General features: G+C 44.8%; 1 protein-coding gene across 7 annotated transcripts in view; it reads left to right on the forward strand.

The window, feature by feature from the left end:
• The window catches only part of MSI2 (musashi RNA binding protein 2), a 428,034-nt gene that overhangs the window by 4,339 nt on the left and 404,153 nt on the right, over nt 1-19,542 (forward strand). For all 7 annotated transcript variants that reach the window (XR_010110574.1, XR_010110575.1, XM_034942537.4 and 4 more), the window contains exon 5: nt 1,288-1,329. Coding sequence is in view for 5 of the 7 variants with exons in the window: in XM_034942537.4 (XP_034798428.1) it covers nt 1,288-1,329 (42 nt within the window). In the remaining 2 variants the exon portion in view is untranslated. The remainder of the gene's footprint in view (nt 1-1,287; nt 1,330-19,542) is intronic.

The following is a 19,542-nucleotide window of genomic DNA, read 5'->3' on the forward strand; positions in this document are numbered from 1 at the left end:
TCCGTGCTTCCCACTCCCCACCCCCACCTCCCTACTTTCCTCCACAGCATTACTCTTTTTCCCCCCCTCCCTCTCATGGCAGAAGTGAAAACAAAGCTCAGATTTACTTTTTAAAAGGAAAACATTTTAATATGAAAGCCAAAGCCTGGAAATAAATAACTGGTAGCATGTTTATACTATCTGTGTTACATTTTTACCCAAAGATTTGTGACATTTAGAAATTGAATGAAAACCGACAACGGGAATATTTTCACATTTCTTTCCTCCTCTTTTTATCTGTGCAGTCACTTTTTTCCTCCCTCACATCAGCCTGTTAGATTCACATACTTCCGGGAGAACTGTTCTGAGTTGTACAGCTAGACCCTGATTGAGCATCATGCGTTTTGCAAGTGTCTGATTTGGACTGGAGGATGTTTTTCCACTCGGATTGAGGTTGGGGTAGGGGAATTCCCTACTTGTTGCACTAGATTCTGACTACTTCTTTTATTCAGTAACTTTTTTTTTTTTTGGTGCCCTCCCCATGATGGGATTTCTTTTCTAATTTGGGTTTAGGTTGCTTATAGATTTTTACTCCCTGTTGTTTTTAAAATCCAGGTGGATTTAGCTCACATGCTTCATTTTCTTTACTTAAAAAAATTATTTTTTATCTTTTGAGGTATAACTACAGAACAGATGATCTTTTTGGTTAATCCTGGTTAACTTTACTTTTGCTAAAATGAATTAATTAACTCAAGCAGAGCACTGTGTTGGATGTCTATGGGGAGTTTTTGGATGTTGTTGATTTTAAAAATTTTTGGAATCTCCTTTCCCTCCTGTGTTGTTTAGTTATCATCAGGGAGAAGAAATACCATCCAATTACCTACTGCTAGAGAATACTTACATTTAATTTTCAGGTTATGATTTTTTTCCCAATGATAATGATGCTCCCATCTTTTCTCCCAGCCACGCATAGCAAATTAGATGTAGATACCATTTAATATTCAGTGTCTGGAAGAAGAAGCCCTTGCCTAAATAAGAATTACATGAGATCTGGTTTAGTAAGAGCATCACACACTGAAATGCATGGTGGGTCATTTCAGAAAGGCTAGCTAGCTATGTTAGTTACCTGATCTGTTGGAGGGATGGTTAAAGTTGAGATCAAAGTTTAAGAAACTTTTGAGTTGCCTGAGAAGTTACTAAAAGCTGGATTATAAGCCTGAGAAATGAGTGATTAATAATTAGGTGATTAATCATATTTTTTCCTTAAAGTACTTTATTGACTCCTGCTTTTCTATTTTTTTTCCCCAGATTGACCCCAAAGTTGCATTTCCTCGTCGAGCGCAACCCAAGGTAAGTAGGAGAATAAACAGTAGGATTTTAGCACTCAGAGATGATTGCCAAGAATTTCAAATTTCAAACAGCATTGGCCATGAACTGTTGAAGCCTGGTATTCACTGTTCCTTCGGGGTATCAGGACAGGCTGGGCAAGTAGTCCTGTGAGATAACCATGCGTCTCTAAGTTAGCCATCCCAAGGTGGCTTCTGAACATCCACTTGGGGGCAGGGACAAGTCTGATGCTTAGTGGGAGGATGTGTTTCCATCGACTGCAGTATTTTTTGCAAGGATTCTATTTGTTTTTTAAGCATTTCCAATATCATATCAGGAAAAGTCGAACATTTCCTTGTGACTCTTTTGGAGGGTACTCTTTGAGGCTTTACAACTTGGAGTTAATGCAGAGGAGTAGAGTTTGACTAAACAGCTGATCCTTTCTTGGAAAAAACAACTTCTCAGGCCCATAAAGCCTTAAATCTGGGAGGGCAAGCAGTGGATATCTTGGTTTTAGGTTGGTTGGATAAGTCAGGGCATACTTGAAACCAACAGTGCTTCTTATTTGTGCAAGTGCTGGTGCCTGGGTGGAGAAGTCCTGAAAATGTTGTAACCTTGTAGGAGTGGCACTACAAGACTTGCTTAAAGAATTGAGATAGGGCTTCACTTTTTTAGAAGTGTGTCGTTAACATAGTTTTCACTGAGCTTGCCAGGTGTGGCTATGAGAACACAGTTGCTTGAAGCCTAAGGTTAAATTGGAAGGGCTTATGGCTTACATGTTACATTTACACTTTTTAGTTACTATTTTTCTTCCTTATGTAGCACTGGAAGAAATGCTTTTTATGTATCTTCTGGATTTGTCATTCTTTTAGGGAAAGGGGAAAAGTTGAAGCTTCTAAGTCGGAAAAGGTTCTGGCTTTAGCAAATTCTTTATGCATAGTCTCCCAGAAGTGGAACCTTTTAATCGTGTAAAGAGAGGAATGGTTTTGCACATTAGTATAGAAAAAGTTGGTGATTGTGATGGTACTTTGAGAATTTCAGGTCTGGGGCATACCACTTGATTGATTGATTCCTTCCTTCCCTCCTTCTTTCTCTCCCTCCCTCCTTGTTCTCTTCTCCCTTTTTTAAAGACGGAAACACAACTTTTTAAGTAAATACAATGAAATATTTTCTTCAGGCATTTTTTTGTAATGCTTAAGCAAATGATAGGAATTAATGATTAGGTTATTTTTGTACTTAGCACAAACTTTGGAATTGCCCTTATTGTTTTAGTTACTTCCCAAACTGTCTGTGATCCTTCACATTTCAGAGGGCTTCCCAGAGTTAGCAGTATTTCCTGGGTTTGGAGGAATTGCTGTTTCTTCCATAAGTGTGAATCTTCAAATTTCCAGGTTAGTCATTTGATCACTCAGAGCTTGGATCAGATTACCCAAGAGGGAAGCTGGAAAAATCCCTTACTTGGTAAAACCATGGGTTTGACCTGTTTTTCTCTCCCCTTTGTTGTCCCCCTTCCTTAACTTTGTTTTTAAATGAGAAAAGCAATATTTCACTTTAATACACTCTGCAGTGATGCATTCAACTTGAAAACGAGACAGAATATTTCTCAAACTTGTCAAAGTGTGCATTCCTTTCCCAACCCTCAACTCCACATCTGGAATGTTTGTAGGTGAATTAACGTGAAACCACTTGGGGGAGAACATCTTTCCATGAATTCTAGGGATTTAATAATAACACCTTACTGTGTATGACATACTTCACTTTACGGAGGACTTGGCTGTTCATTGTCTCCATCTGAATTCCATCTCCTGGGGCATTTGGCTGTTGTCCCTAACCTTCTCTCAGTCTCAGTGTGCTCATCTGTAAAGTAGGAGTGATGACATAGCTCTCCCAGAAGGTTTTTGTGTAGAGTAAAAGAGCATGGTCTGCGACAAAGGTCTTCGTCATTGTCATTATTTTTCTTGTCGGTTTTCTCATCATTGTTCCGGTTGTTGTTTGCAAGTGGGACAGCCTGGGTTCGGATGCTGGTGGTGCCACTCCTTAGCTGTGTCAATTTGAACAGGTCGTTTAACTTCTTGAACCTTCATTTTTCCATCTCATAGAGTTTTTCTGCAGATTACGTAAATTAATAAAGGTAAAGGGACTGAAAAAAAAAAGACGTTGCATGGTAATGCCATAGAAGCGTTAACCTGCTATCTTATTTATTTATTTATTTTTGAGATGGGATCTCACTGTGTTGCCCAGGCTGGTCTTAAACTCCTGGGCCAAGCTATCCTCCCACCTCTGCCCTCTAGAGTGCTGGGATTATAGGCGTGAGCCACTGTGCCTGGCCAACCTGCTATTTTTTTCTGCCATTTTTATTAAGTCTTCACATCAATCCTGTGAGAGGTTGAGTAATAATAATGATACTAGTTGAATTTATATGCCAGGCACTATTGCAGAGACTTTATTAATCCATTTAATCCTCATGCAGCCCTATGAGGAGAGTACTAGTATGAGCTCATTTTATAAATGAGGAAACGGAGGCACAGATGGATGTCCAGGAGCCATACCCAGGCAACCTGGCTGTAGAACTGGGCCCTTCACCAATGTGCCATGCTGTGGGGGTACCTCAGGGGATGGCCCCTCTGCTATGCGACAGGAGATGGGCTCGGAGAGGTCAGCGGGCTGTGCTGAGGGAACCATAGCCAGAGGCCCAGTACTTTGAAGTTCTGCGTTCCTGGGCCTAGGTGATTTGCCTTGCCCCATCATGTTATACCAGTGTGTGACACTGTCTTGTATCTTTCGATCTGACCCCTCAGGCCATCTTTTCAGATGGTTCTGGAGTTACTCAACCCCAGTGAGGCAACAGAGTAAATGCCAAGGTTGTATGGTGGTTGGGAATTGGGACAGGGTGGGGAGAAAGTGTCTTCCCTGTCTACGGTTATTTTCCAATGGAATTTGAGCCTGGCCACCGGGATTTCAGACTGGAGTTAGTGTTGGGGGCCAAAACCCAGCTGGTAGGAGCATAGAACTTTAAGTCGACCCTGATTTATTTATCATTTATCTCCCTTCAATAAAACTTCTGTGTTTTTGTGTTCAGGTCACAGTGGCAGAGGGAACCCTGCCCCTCCTCGTGGGATGGGCGAGGAGCTTGTAAATGATATGTCAGTGTGTGTTTCAGTTAAAATAAGTTTCTCTGCTTTCTGGCTGTCCCTCCTTGCTAACGCTCGCCAGAGAAATATTCCGTGGAGGTGTTAAAACAAGACTAGTGGAAAGAAATGGTAACTTAAAAAGAAAGAAAATCCATGGCAGTGAAGAACAGATTTCATATTAGTACTGTCATAATATTCTCTAATGTATCATATAAATAAAAATCTGTTTAGACCAGAATTTTAATAAGTCACCAAAGGAAGGTTTTGAATCCTACAGTTTATGTATCCCCCTTTGCGATGTAAATGTTCACATCTCAAGTGAAGTAGAGTGGGGAGACTCTTCGGAGACTAGAGGCTGTTAATTAGTGAAGTATATTTTGATCAGGGCAAGAAGACTGGTTCATTCTATATCTTCGTATTTCTCTGGATGATTATTTCATTTTGTAAAATATGTAAGAGTTCCCCCCCTCAAGCCCCTTATCTTTTTAAAAATTAAAATGGTCATGCTCTTCTAAAAAGATGACTTAATTTGAAGGCTTTGGAGACATGAGGATGATGGGGATCCATCACTCCCTGTTCTTTGCTCCCTTTGGACTGGAGTGTTGGCTGTCTGGAAGAGTTTTGCTTGAGCTCGTGGGTTATTTTCTTCTATGTGGAGGAACCAAGAGACTCTTTAGCATCTTTCAGCAAGAGCGAGGTCTGGGTGTACTCACCATCTGTCTTAATTATCCTTGTGTATAAGAAAACATTCCCATCTTTTCCCAATTGCCATTTCCTTCCTTAACTTTTAGAGGCCAGAACCTCATCTGTTGATGCAGGGAGATCTCACTTCTTTAACCTATTTCTAGTTGCCTTCAGTCACAGCGGGGTGGCCAGGGGCGAGTCACTTAAGCCTCCCCAAGGCTCAGTTTCCTCCTTTGTAAAAGAGGGAGAATTATAGTACTCACTGCCTGCAGTTGTTTGGAGGATAAATGCAAAATTCTTCACTGGGAGTCTGGCATAAAATAGCACCCCGCAAATGTCTGTTTATCTTATTATTATAGAATTATTATTTTTATTATTATTATTTTTAAGACGGAGCCTCACTCTGTCGCCCAGGCTGGAGTGCAGTGGTGAGATCTTGGCTCACTGCAACCTCCGCCTCCCGGGTTCAAGCAGTTCTCCCGCCTCAGCCTCCCGAGTAGCTGGGATTACAGGCACCTGCCATCATGCCTGGCTAATTTTTGTATTTTTGTAGAAATGGGGTTTCACCATGTTGGCCAGGCTAGTCTTGAACTCCTGACCTCAGGTGATCCACCTGCCTTGGCCTCCCAAAGTGCTGGGATTACAGGCATGAGCCACCGCGCCCGACCAGATAATTATTTTAATAGAATAAAAAAAAGCACAATGGTGAAATGACTGAAGGAGAATCTTAATTGGAATGTAAGCTCCCTGAGGGCAGGGAACTGTTGGTGGCTGCTGTTTGGTAACTAAATGAACGAACTGAATCCAGCCTGCTTTTTCCACCGTGGAGGTGGCTGCTACCCAGTAAAGTTACGTTGGTTGCTTCACATCCACACTTAGGTTGTAGCAGGGCTGAGCTAGCAGTCAGGTTTTCCTGTTTCTGTCTTGTCCTCTGACGTGGCTTCAGGGCCCTGGAAGGTTCTCTGCTAAGCACGCATCCAGATGGGTGCAATGGCAGCCCGAGCGTGTACACGCACACCTCCTGTTCTGGGGGAGTGGTTTCTTGGCAGCTTCTCAAGGGCGAAGGGTGAGTTTTCAGCATCTGGCCTTCCCTTGCTGCTGTGGGTCGGGTCATTCTAGCATCTTGCCATCTTGGATGATCTGCAGCTGTCATCTCGGCAGCCACCGTGAACCGGCCTGCCAGTGGGTTTTCTCATTCCCAGCGAGGATGTGGTGGTGTGTCTGCAGCCCTTTTCCACAGCAGCGAGGACCTGGGAGGATTAGTGGCTTAGCTTCTTTCTTGTCGGTGAGCACCGCTCCTTCCTATGTTCCAAGTCAGTAGCAGGTGTCAGCTCAAGGAGGAGGGGCACCTTGTCCTACAAATGTCCTTTCCCTGGATTTTGCCGTTCCTCACATGCTTTCGTTTCATTGTTGAGGTCAGTCTCCTAGGACTACGAAGCTCCTGTGTTCTTTGTCAGATGATTTTTGGCAGACAGGTGAGCCTCCTCTGCTGCCCGGGAAGGGAGGAGAAGGCAGTCTCGGAGGAACCAGCTGACCATCTCAGGTGCCCCTTGGGGCAGCGTCCATTCTTTGTGTCCTATTTTGTATTTTTAAACCCGGACAATCTTTGGCTGAAAACCCCGAGAACACACAGGGGAGATATAGTTCATCATCTCTCTCTTCCCGTTTGATCTAGTGTGTTCATTTAACAAGAGCTGGGTTAATCCTTGTTCATTGCCAACTGTATGCGTGCACCCACTTTTGGAGGGATTCAGGAAACACTCAGTGCTTCCTGATGTGCACGGAACACAGTCTCGACGTCTTAGCTTGGTGCTTAATTAAGGTCCTTCAAAATCTGTACCGGGGTCTTTTCCACCTTATCTCTCAATTCTTCTAGTTTTTGCTGCCTTGAAACTGAATGCTCACCCTTCTCTGAGAAACCTGTCCTTTTGCAGATTTCCCTCTCTGCACTGCCCTTCCCTTCTCTGTACACAATAGACCCTCTTTGAAAGCCCAGCTTCATCATTATCTTTTCCACGAAGCTGTCCCTGCCCCTTTGTGGAAACAGTCATACTTCTTTGGATTTCCACAGCACTTACCTTTTCTTTGGTTAAGCCCCTTCCAACAATAATAAATTAGCAAAAACTTGTGGAGCACATACATCTGTTGCATGTTGTGCTAGACATTCACTCATTCATTTATTCACCAAAGAAGCACCGACCGTTTGCCAGATACTGTGCAAAATTCGGGGGATAGTGTGGAGAATATGACAAAGTTCCTGCCGTCACCAAACTTTTGCTCTAGTGGGGCAAATAAGCAGTGAGCAAACAGATAAGTATATAACATGCTCTCAGGTGTGATCACCAAAGCCAGGGAGGAGCGATGGCAGGAGTGGGGTGGACCATATCTTTGGTACAGTCAGTTGCCACTTTCAGTAGTTCAGAAATTATTTACCAAGTTTCTGCTCAGCACTGGGGATTGTGTTAGGTACTTTGTTCTGAGTTTCATGGTATTTAGGTTCATGCCTTATCTTCTCCATTGGACACAAGCATATTTTACTAATAATTAAAAAAAAACCCAAAAACCCAGCCAGGTGTGGTGGCTCATGCCTGTAATCCCAACACTTTGGGAGGCCGAGGCAGGTGGGTCACGAGGTCAGGAGTTCAAGATCAGCCTGGCCAAGATGGTGAAACCCCGTCTCTACTAAAAATACAAAAATTAGCCAGGCATGGTGGCGGGCACCTGTAATCCCAGCTACTCAGGAGGCTGAGGCAGAGAATTGCTTGAATCTGGGAGGCGGAGGTTGCAGTGAGCCGAGATTGCGCCACTGCACTCCAGCCTAGGTAACAGAGCGAGACTCCATCTCAAACAAACAAACAAACAAACAAAAAACACCCCATCCTTAGCCCTTACTTCTGCACTTTTGTACATCGTGGACTTCCGTTTAGGTAGAGCGAATGAAAAACGCCAGAAGAAACACAGTTCTTGTCTTTAAGAACATTAGCTGCAGGTTGGGAGGAGGGGGTGACCTGTGATACTGGAAAGGGTGGGATAAGCACAGTAGAAGAGGTAGGAACAGCATTTTGAGGAAGGGCAATCTAAGCTTCTAGGAAGAGGTGGTCTTTGCCCCAGGTCTTGAAGATCAGGTAGGAAGGAATAATGGCAGGAATGCTGTTCTTCCTTCCGGCTAGGCACTAGGAAAGGGCAGGGTGTGCAGGTGTTGCAAAGGGTATGTGCTGCAGAGTGGTCTGGCATGAGGCTTGCAAAGTAGGTTGGAGCCAGTTTGTAGAAGGCCTCAAGGGCCCAATAAGGCAAACTGACAGGTGCTGTGGGGAACCTGTTGTGTGTCTGTGCGGGTGTATGGGGATGCTCTGTGGAATGTTCTGAGCTCATTCAGACCCGTATAGAAGCTGGGGTCACTGATAGGACCATGGCTGATGCTGTTGCCTGGAGAACTTCCAACCTGGGCTTGTGGCTTAAGCTTAATGCAGGCTATGTTCTCTCTGGCCAGAGTCTCTCTTGCCATAGACTCTTCTTCTTCAGGAGTGATGCTCTTAGCAGATGCCACCTCTACCTTTGGGGTGTGTGGCTGCTTACAAAGAGCTCTCTCATTCTCTTGTTTCTACCTTCTGTCCTCTCCTCTTTTCCTCCTTAACAAGGGACCATGATATAGATACAATTCCAAAGTCCTGTACTTTGTCCTTGTTTAAGCTGTGATCGTGACCTCACCATGTGTAGACAGTGAGATGTCATTTCTCAATGTGGACATCACAGATTGCCTGTATAACCCCAGTGTGTGTCCCGTGGCTCAGAGCAGTCTGACCTGTGACTTCATAGATGGTGTCTGCTTGGGGTCGCCTTTGGCTGAGTGTCTGCTTGGTGAAGAATATGCACTTTTGGAATCATGATCTCTGCTTTCCGTGTGGTATGAAGTGCGCAGGTGTGGTCTTGGGGCTGAGCACCCTGTGGTATGTTGTAGCAGCAGCCTCACTTGGTCGGTCCAGCTGGGACAGTTGTCCCACTGGGTCCAGAGTAGGATAAGATATTTTCCATTCTCCCTTCTTTTGAAGATAGCACCAGGCTTCCAACCATCTGGAATGTTAGCCTTAGGGTGGATGCCTGGCTGCTATCTTGCTTTATTTTAGCTGTGAGATTTTGAATAGTTAAAAAGAAAAATCCTAATTCAGAATAATGACTGTCATTTATTGTGAGTTTATATGTTATAGGCATAGTACCGAGACTATACACTTAGTCTTCTTTAATCCTTACAACAATCCTTTGAAATAGTTGGTATTATCTCCGTTTGACAGGTGGGTAAACTGGGGCCTGAGAGGGCAAACAGCTTTCTAGAACCATAGAACTAGCAAGGTTCAGGGTTGGCCTTTGGACCAAAGTCTCTCTGAATCCCAAGGCTTTATTCTCCTCTCTGCTAAGCCTTGCTGCATCCAACATGAGTGGGCAGAGTTGAGGTTGCCACTTTGCCTGATGGCTATAAAATGCTCAGGCTGAGGAATAGAATTTGTGATAGTCTAGCTGGAAAGCTTCAGGTTAATTTTTGTTACCTGTTTTCTGAGAGCTTGTTTAGCATAGGTAAGTGCCACTTACCAGCTATGGCATTTTAGACAAGTCACTTAGTGGTTTTGCACCTCCACTTGTACCTGTTAAATGGGATAGCAACCGTCCCTCCATTGTAGAATTGCTAAGGGTAAGATGGACTGAGCTAATGCATATGAATGGCCTAGGGTGATAGCTGCATGTTGTGGGTACAGTATAAGCATTCATCATCTGTTACTGTCCCCGAAAAATGTCCCTGCCCCCATCATCAGGGGACCTTATAACCGAGCAGCTCGTGGGTTGATTAGCACTGTTGCTCCTTTCTAGGGTGAGGGATAGAACAGCACATTGAGATTGGAAAATTCTGTGTCAGTGGCTTGGCCTGCTCATGAGGTCCTGGCTCTCGAGGCGAGATAGCATGCAGCCTTTATCTTGGGGATGCTTGATGGGCATTAGGAATTCATTTCCTTTTCCGTATCTGATGCCTGTGTTTTTGCTGCCTCTGAGAGTAAAGTCCCGGGGAGCAGCTAGGGAACAGCTGAGACACTGCTGTGTGAGAGGTCTCCCCATGAGTCTTCTCTCTCCCTGTACTGGTCTTTATCTGCCCGGGGGTAGCTCTACCAATGACTGATCTGAAAGCATCACATTCATTTATTTGTCACTGGCTGTGACAGGCAAGTTAATGCTAATGGATTCTTTTTTTAGCCTGTTGTCTGGGATGAGTTTCTCTCAAACGTCCTGAAATCTAAGGCATTAGGAGAATGTGTAACTTTTATGGCAGGGGAGGATTTATAAAATAAATAGGGTTTTGTGTGCAAGCACCTTAAATTTAGGTTAGGGGTATGAGCAGCCAAGGAGCGGGGGTGTTGGGCAAGCACAGAGTCTTCTTTTTAAGAAATCCATTCAAGAAGAGCTCTAAATTGCTCTTTCTGTTTCAATTATGTGACAATTTCAAGGGTTTAGAAAAATCTAATAAAATGGTCTTGATGATGCATTCTGGGGAGAGAGTGCTTCAGAAGATCTAGGAGAATAAATTCCTTGGGGGTCAAGAGATTCTCGTTCCTGCCACCTTGGGCCTTCCTTCGTCTGGGTTTTTACATTTTTATTGTTTTGAAGGGCAGAAAATGGTGTAGGAATGTATTCAGGGCTTCATCCATACCCTCCACCGAAATGAATTATTCTCTTTGGGCAATTGCAAAATAGACGGGCCACTGCAATCTTTTTTTTTTTTTTTTTTTTTTTAAGCTGACATATTGTAAACGACTTTCAGACCATGATTTGTGTGTGTAGTGATGTTGAATAAAGCACCAAAGAAAAGAAACTGAAGGAGGGGAAAGAGTGAGGAGGGAGGCGCTATAAAAGTTTTTTTCTTTTCTGCCATCAAAGCTTTTGATAGTTTCCTAAAGCACAGAAGTTTACAATGGAAGCGGGCTTTTGGGCCGCCTAGGGGAACAGAGTGCAGAAAGACCTAGTGTAGCAAAATGTGATGCTGAGTGACATTAATGAGGTGACCGCTCTGGTGGGAGGGAGGCAAGGAACCAGCCAAGTAGCAGTTCCCATGACTTGCTCTCAGCTGAGTGTTTCCTTCTGCATGCTTGCATGGGCGCCTGTGTGTGTTTGTGCATGCACACGTTGTGTTTCCTAAGTCTTCAGATGGAATTTTTAACACCAAACCCTGTTTGGTTTACTGTGGTGTTCTCCACCCTAAAGAGGCCGTGAATGTTGAGTTTTGTCCTTTATTCCCACCTGCTGAAAAGTAAAGTTTTCAACTTAGCGGCATTTTGTTTTTACTTTCTGGATACCTGCTGGAGCCTGGCTGGGCGGCGTGTCAGGCCAACATTACAGAGCTGGGCACTGTTGGAACACCAAACCAAGAGTGTGAAAAGTCAATATTCTCATTTCTGAAATGAATTCCAGGGAGAGGGGAAAAGAACCTGTTGGGGTACAGATCCCGCCCCTCCAAAGGCCCTAGATCGATAACACTTCATATTGGTGGCATAATTAAACATGGCAACAACTGCTTCTTAAATATTTCAGTGTCTTGGAAAGTAATCCGTATTTCCATGTTGCTCTTGTGCAAGAATTTCCACTCACTCAAGAACAAGAAAAGCTGCAACATTGGGGGTAGAAGAAGGTGAGAAACCTAGGTCTTGCTGATTTCCTGGATAGGAGCTCGAGAGTACCTGGCTCAGTTGTGAACTAGTTTCAGAAAGGAAGCTCGTATTTTCATCCCATTCCTCGCCATGGCATTAGAGTGACCATTCTAAACAGTACTGGGCGAGTGTTTTGAAAAACTGCTGCGACATCTTAAGAAAAATAGCCAGATAGGGCCTGGTGTATAGTGGAGTGGGTGGAAACACAGTGTGTATTTACTGATGCACTCTATTTTTTAAATCCCTTTCAACTCAGTTCCCTCTGGGATATCTCTCAAATGTGTCCTTTTTGTAGCTAGAGGCAAACAAGCAAAAAATGTTTCAACTTTCAGATATACTACTTAATAAAAACTAACTAGTGGATTCACCATGTCTTCTACCTGGGGAAAAAGGATCAAATTAGGATGCTTGCACCTAGGAGAGAATTGGGTTGTGAATCTCCACAAGATTGCTACATGTATATGTTTCCTCTTCTGTTTTCCAAAGAAGATAATTGGTTTTAGTAAGAACTTCTGACTTGATTAGGGGGCCCTTAGGAAATTAGAGTGTGTTTGAATTTCACAAGTATAATTTTAATTATACAAATTTTGCATTTTTCACTAGGGAGCCAGGTTCAGAACTTGTTTTCCTGTACTAATAGGGGTAGTAAAGCTGATTATGGCAGAATGCCTTACTTAAATTGCTTTGAAAATAAAAATCCTTGGATTTGATCATTGTTTTTCCCTGCAGTACACGATGTTCAGGTTAATGTCCATACACGTCCCATATTCTTGTTAAAAATGATTTTTTTTTTTTTTTTTTTTTTTTACTGGATTCACACAACTGCAGAACAGACTGACATAGTGGGGATGTGGGTGGGGGGGGGACCTCATTATGAATTTTTCTGCTGCACTTGCTGAAAGAATTCAATTAAAGTTCTTTTGAGCACAAGTCCTGCCTGGGCAGTTTGCGTTTGGCAGGCCATCGCCTTAGCATGTTGTGATTGCCTTTATTGCCACGTCATCCTGTTTGCTCAAAGCCTGTGCATTCACGGCATTAGCCCTCTGAGCGGCCCCTCTGCAGCATGACCCCAGTGGATTAGAGTAGAAGGTGCCGTGGAAACAGTCACCTGGGTCTTTCCCCAAGCTATAAAGAGATGGTGGAGTGAGGATGATCAGACCCCCTGGGCATCCCAAGAGAAGGACTGATTGTGTTCATGGGAAATAACTGTTTTTTTTCAGGGCTATCCAGACAAAACCCCCAAGTGTCAGAGGCGGGGAACTGCTCTGAGAGTTTGAACTCAAGCATCCTCAAACATCTACCCCAGTGTGGGGCTCTAAAAAGCTTCCTAGAGACCTGCTCCTGGGGCCTTCTGGGCCTTGTCTCAGATATTGACAGGAGAGATTCAATAGAAGAATTCGTTCACAATAGAGAAATCATGAAACCAGCTTGTGAATGACGTGATGCCACATAGGCCGGGGCCTGAGAATATAGGAAAACAAAACTGCAAATAGAGGCTGGATCCTACTCACCCCCATCACCCTGCATTTTACACATTGAAGTAAAATGTTATTTTTACTGTCGTTATTTTTATTACTTTCTCTCCAGGTGTTCTAGCTGAGCGTTTAAGAGCATGGACTCTGGAACCAGACTTTGAATCCTTGCTCTGCCACTGCAGCTGTGTGACCTTGAGCAAGCTATCTAAATATTCTGTGCCTTTGTTTTGTCATCTGTACAATGGAGATGATGATGGTATCACCTTCATGGGGTTGTCATAAGGATTATGGGACTTAACATAATAAAGTGTTTAGAATGGTGTCTGCAATATAAGGAAGTGTATGGGTGTGTGAGTTGTGGGGTTGTTAGAAAGGAGCACATCCTGTGGCAGGTTTGGGTAAGTGCTCCGTGCCTGCCTTACGTAGTAGTTGGAGAACGCTAAGTACTGCTGTCTTCTGCCTTACGTATTTTTCCTTAAGTAATGTTTGAGAAATACAAAAGAAGACACACACACGTGGTTGTGCGTTTATGCATATAAATGTATGTGACACGGGTAGAATTGCAGTGTAATTTGGATTCAGACAAATTCATGTGCCATAACGAAGTGCGTGGTTTGTTGGCAGCATGGGCTTTGGACTCAGAGGGAACTAGTTTGAAACTTGATAACTGCCACTAACTCTGTGACTTTAGGAAGGTGTTCCAGCCTTTCTGGGCTTCAATTCTGCACTTAAAAAAAAGGGGAATAGTAGGGTTGTGGGGATTAAATGAGCCAGTATAAATAAGGCACCTGGTGTATGATGAATACTGAGAAAATGTGAATTCTTTTCTCCATAAACAACAAAAGAAAAAATTTAAAGCCATCTCGAACATGGGAAAGATACAAAGTGTTCTGTTCTTGCTGGTGATGAGAGTATCTGAAGTTAGTTGATAAGTCCTTAGAGGTCTGAGTAGAGAAAAGCAGGCCATAAAAGAGGGTGTTGTTATCCTTAGTCCACACGCCAAAGGGCTGTTTTAGCAACTTCATTTCACAAAAGCCACATTTTCAAGGGCAGGGAAATCATTTCATTTAGGAATCTTAGATGGTGTCCCCAGCCTTTGAAGATGCCTTTGTTCCTTTGACACTTGGTAGGAACTGGGAGCACAGGGCTGCATGGTCCAAGAGGAGGGAGTAACTTCAGAGACATGAAAGAGCCCCAGCTAGGAGGGAGCGAGGGAGAACCTTGGGATTGGGGGCAAGGGTTACTTTTTCATAGAAACTTTTGCTTGGGGATATGGAATAGTAGGTTTTGATCTACAAACCCATGAGCCCTGTCCTGTGAGTGGGAAGAAGATTGGTAGAGCTCAGGAAATGAACACAGTTCCCAGCCATTGGCCTGGGAGATGCTGACGCTCAGACCTATTGTCGGGGCTGGGAAAGCCCCTAGACCCCTTGGGGCATCCCCTGTATGTGGGTCCCTTTCACTTCATGTCCACTGGGTGGAATTTACCAGGTATTGCTGGGAACGGGGAACAAGATCATGATTATAAGTGGATCCTGGACAGGGGATGGAGTGCATGTGAATGTTAGTGTGTAGAGGATGGAGAGGGAAGGAGAGAAGGGGTGGCCGGGAGGAGGGAAATAGCAGTAGATTACATTGACTAATTATAGGGAAAAAGCCATATTTGCTGCTCCATTAAGTGATCACTAGGCTATGAAGCAGTTTATTGTAATTAATGCAGAAACAGCAAGTAAGTGTTTGAGTTTGGAGTGGAGGGTCTCCAGGACCCCCTCCCTCCTTCAGTTCTCTGTGCTCACTGTCTCCCTCCCCTCCCTCAAGTTCATCATCCTTGGAGAGAAAGAGTCTTGGGGGAGCATCTTTTTGGGAAGGGCTGTATAGCACAGTCTTGGACCAGTTTTCTACTGGTTTATTTTGACAAAGCAGGAAGATCTTTTACCTGACCTCCTTCAGAAGATTCTGTAGGGGTTTTTATGTTTTCTAAGGCTGAAGGAGGAGGGACAAACTCATGTCATCATTGCTATTCTTGCCACAATCATTTTAATTTCAGCACATGAAAGTGGCAGGTTACACATCCAAGTCCATCGAGTTATGGGCCGTGTGGAGTTGTGATTGCTTTCCTTGATGATTTCTTGTTCAAATCAGCAGTGCTCTTAATTTTCCAGATGAAGTAAAAAGAAAATTGGAGACTCCCCTCCCGCCTGGCGTCTCTTCATCCAAGGTTTTCTGAGCATGACTCTGATTTGGAGGGTTAATATTAATTAGGAGCCAGTTTAGACCTCAGTTGCTTGATGAGGTAGCTTCAACTGTTGTCACGAATGTGGCTCCTTTTTGCTTGTGCCTGCTTTTGGTGAAAGTTTCTGGGTTTAAAAGCCAAAGGAAGAAATATGCAGAGAAAGATAGAGGAGGGGACAATTACTAAAGAAGTGCAAAGCATTCTCCTAGAACTTGAGGGAGGAACAAGACCAGAGAGCCTGGGTGGGTGTGGGTTCTGAGCTACTACGTTTCCCAGCGTGCTGCCGCTGCTGTTTGCCTCAGTTTCCTTTTTTGTAAGTAAAGGTCATCTCTCTAGCTTCCTAAAAGGGCCATGACTCATTTCCTTGGTTTCCAAATTGGGTGACGCTAGAATTTCTCTGAGGCAAGTCCCTGGTGAGTGCCAGGTAACGGAGGCGCCTCATTTTTGTGCCGAGGCTCAAGGTTTCCTGGCTCCCAAGTTTTCCCAGAGCTGACTCGGTCTCCTGGGGGACGGTGGCAGAAAGGATGAGACCAGAGACAGTGAGTGAGCCCCACTGCATAGTCAGGGGAAAGGAGACCTGGAGAGGAAGGGACCTGCTCTCCTTGGGTTGTATCATGTTAGGGACCTTTCTTCTACGGACTGGGGGTTTGGGTTGGTTTTCTTTTCTTTTTTTTTTTTTTTGAGACAAAATTCCGCTGTCTCGCCCAGGGTGGAGTGCAGTAGCACGATCTGGGCTCACTGCAGCCTCCGCCTCCTGGGTTCAAGTGATTCTCTTGCCTCAGTCTCCCAAGTAGCTGGGTTTACAGGTACCCGCCACCACACCCAGCTAATTTTTTTGTATTTTTAATAGAGGCGGAGTTACACCACGTTGGCCAGGCTGGTCTCGAACTCCTGACCTCAAGTGATCTGCCTGCCTCAGCCTCCCAAAGTGCTGGGATTATAGGCGTGAGCCACCGCACCCGGGCTAGTTTTCTTTTTGACAGGGTGGTTTGGGTCATGAGGGAGTATGGCAGACCATGCATGGGTGTGAAAGTTCCAGTCCTAGCGGGAGAGACTTGACTTCTGTCTCTTGGTCTCTTAGCCCAATGCTGATGTGCTGAACATGACCTCAGGCACTTTGCCTTGCAGCTCCCTGTTTCGATTTCCCCATCTGTAGATGGGAAGAATGAAGGCATGTGGTGGGAAGCAGTGCTGATTAGGGCTTAAGAGAAGAGGCTTAGGAGGCAGACAGTCTTAGGGTTTCTTTCTGGCATAATAGTTTCCTAGCTGCTTGACCTTGGGGAGTTCACTTAACTTTGTTAGTCCTCAATTTCCTGATATGTAAAATGGGATAATACCATATGAGCATCTACCTGACAGGATTGTTGTAATGTTTACAGGAGACAGTGTTCATAAAGTACACCGCCTGGGAGGTGGCTAGCACATTATTCCTGGGGGCTACTTTTACTATTAACAGCTCCATAGTGATATGACCAAAGGTTTCTGAGAGTTGAGCCAAGACGCGGACTAGATGGGACCACATTGAGAAAACATTTGAGGCTGGGTGCAGTGGCTCACGCCTACACTCTAGGAGGTAGAGGTGGGAGGACTGATTGAGGCCAGGAGTTGGAGACCAGCCTGGGCAACACAGTGAGAACCCTCTCTACAAAAAATACAAAAATTAGCCAGGTGAGGTGGTATATGCCTGTAGTCCCAGCTACTCAGGAGGTTGAAGTGGGAGGATCTCTCGAGCCGAGGAGGTTGAGGCTGCAGTGAGCTATGATCACACCACTGTACTCCAGCCTGGGCAACAGAGCAAGACCCTGTCTCTTAAAAAGAGAGAAAAAGAAAGAAAACATTTGAGCTCCATAGATTGACATTCTGATTTGAACAGTTTCCCATAGAGGGAGAATTGCGGCGAAAGAGGCAAGGCCTGCCCACAATGCATGGTCTGGGACTTAGCTGATGAAGTGCTCTGCACCACCCAGCTTCGAGGAGATGGGGACTGGGGTTTCCCCTTGCTTGACATCTTAACTACTTCACTGCAGGAAAGGGGAGGAGGGACAAGAGGAGGACCAATCCCCAAGGGACACGGAGACCCACATTAGGTTTTGGAACCCACGCCTGGTACTATCTGAATTTAAAAGCCTTGCTTGACTCAGGTGGAGCTGATCAAAGGCCATTTGCTGTTTTAGAGTGTTCCTATGTGTGCTTGGCAGACAGAGTTGTCTTTTTATTGCTTCCATTCCCACTAAGACCTCCATCCCCCCACTGCCCCCCCACCCCTTGGTGAGCTTGGTGAGATGTGTTTTTTTTTTTTTTTTTTTTTTAATTTTAAGTTCCAGGATACATGTGCAGGATGTGCAGGTTTGTTACAAGGTAAATATGTGCCATGGTGGTTTGCTGCACCTATCAACCCATCACCTAGGTATTAAGCCCTGCATGCATTAGCTATTTATCATGATGCTGTCCCTCCTGATGAGATGGTTTTAAGTTGGCACCAGCACCTGTTTCTCATGCCTTGCGTATGCAGCAGGAACTGTGAACTAGAGACAGGTTCATGCCCTTTGGCCACTGCAGACGTGGAGCTGTGGACGCCAGTACTTGTGTGGAGAGCCGGTGTCTGTTGGCTGTATCTCAGCTTTCTTTTCAGGGCAGACCTGATACAGGTGTTCTAAGTGGGAAAAGCCTTAGCACTTGTTGTGAACTATTATATTGTTACTCTCTGGAAGGGAAGGTGGAAAGGGGAATCTATGCCAGTGAGCACAACACAGGCCGCATATGGACAAACATGAGGTTGCTCGGCATGCTCTTAGGCCCAGAGGAGACAGAATCAGATACTAGCCTATCCTCTGGCTGCTCCCAGGCTAGCAGGGAGGTAGGTGTCTAAACCAGGATGTGAGCTAGAGGGGACTATAGCCGTGCACAGGAGGGGCACAGAGGACGGAGCAAGCAGGGCAGGCTTCACGGAGGAGGCCTTGTGAGCTGAATCTTGAGAGAGAGGAGATCCTTCAAGTTGAGGGAACTGTGGGAGCAGTTAGACAGCTTGGATTTTGGGGGGTGTAGCACATTGCTCCTTATGGGCTGGGGTGTAATGTGCAGAGGAGGGCAGAGGGAAGATTGATTTGCTCATTATGCAACAAATGTCTGGAGCTCCAGTCCTGAACCAGGCCCAAAGCTGGGGAATAGCAACTCAGTCCCTGCCCTTGTGGAGTTTGTGGCTGGCAGGGGCATGTTCATTAAACAACTTATTGCATGATTCACTACTTTTCTTTTTCTTTCTCTTTTCTTTTTTTTGTGAGACAAGATCTTGCTCTGTCTCCCAGGCTGGAGTGCAGTGGCACAATCAAAGCTCACTGCAGCCTTGAATTCCTGGGCTCAAGTGGTTCTCCTGCGTCAGCCTCCCAAGTAGCTAGGACCGCAGGCACACATCACTGTGCCTGGCTAGTTTTTTAAATTTTTTGTAGAGGTGGGTATCTCACTTTGTTGCCCAGGCTGGTTGAACTCCCGTGAGCTCAAGTGATCCTCTTGCCTTGGCCTCCCAAAGTATTGGGACTACAGGTGTGAGCCACAGTGCCTGGCCTGATTCATGATTGAAGTACCATTACCATAAATGCTATACATCCATGCATTGGATGTTAAAGGGATCATAACAAAAAAAAAACAGTGTCCTTTGGGTTTTGGGAAGGCTTCCTGGAGAAATAACATTGAGGCTGAGCTTGATGTAGGGAGGGAAGTAGCAGGGTGCATTTCATGTGCTGAGGGAAGAGAGGGTGGCTGGAATGCAGAGAGTGAGGAGGACAGGGGGACAGGCGAGGTCACACTTGCATTGGCGGGGATAAAAATTCTTATCTTAGGAGGGTTGGGGAAGCCATCCATTTAAAAGTTTAAGAGATGGGATGGGAAATGATCAGGTTTGCGTTTTGAAAATATCTCTCTGACAGTCTACACGAAAAGTGGCTTGTGGGTACCCCAGGGGGCTATGGGGGAATCAGTAAGTAAGTTGTTGTGGTGATCCACTTGAGGAAGGATGGCTGCTTAGCTGAGTT

The sequence above is a fragment of the Pan paniscus genome, chromosome 19 (assembly GCF_029289425.2).
Source record: "Pan paniscus chromosome 19, NHGRI_mPanPan1-v2.0_pri, whole genome shotgun sequence".
Taxonomy (NCBI): Eukaryota; Metazoa; Chordata; class Mammalia; order Primates; family Hominidae; genus Pan; species Pan paniscus.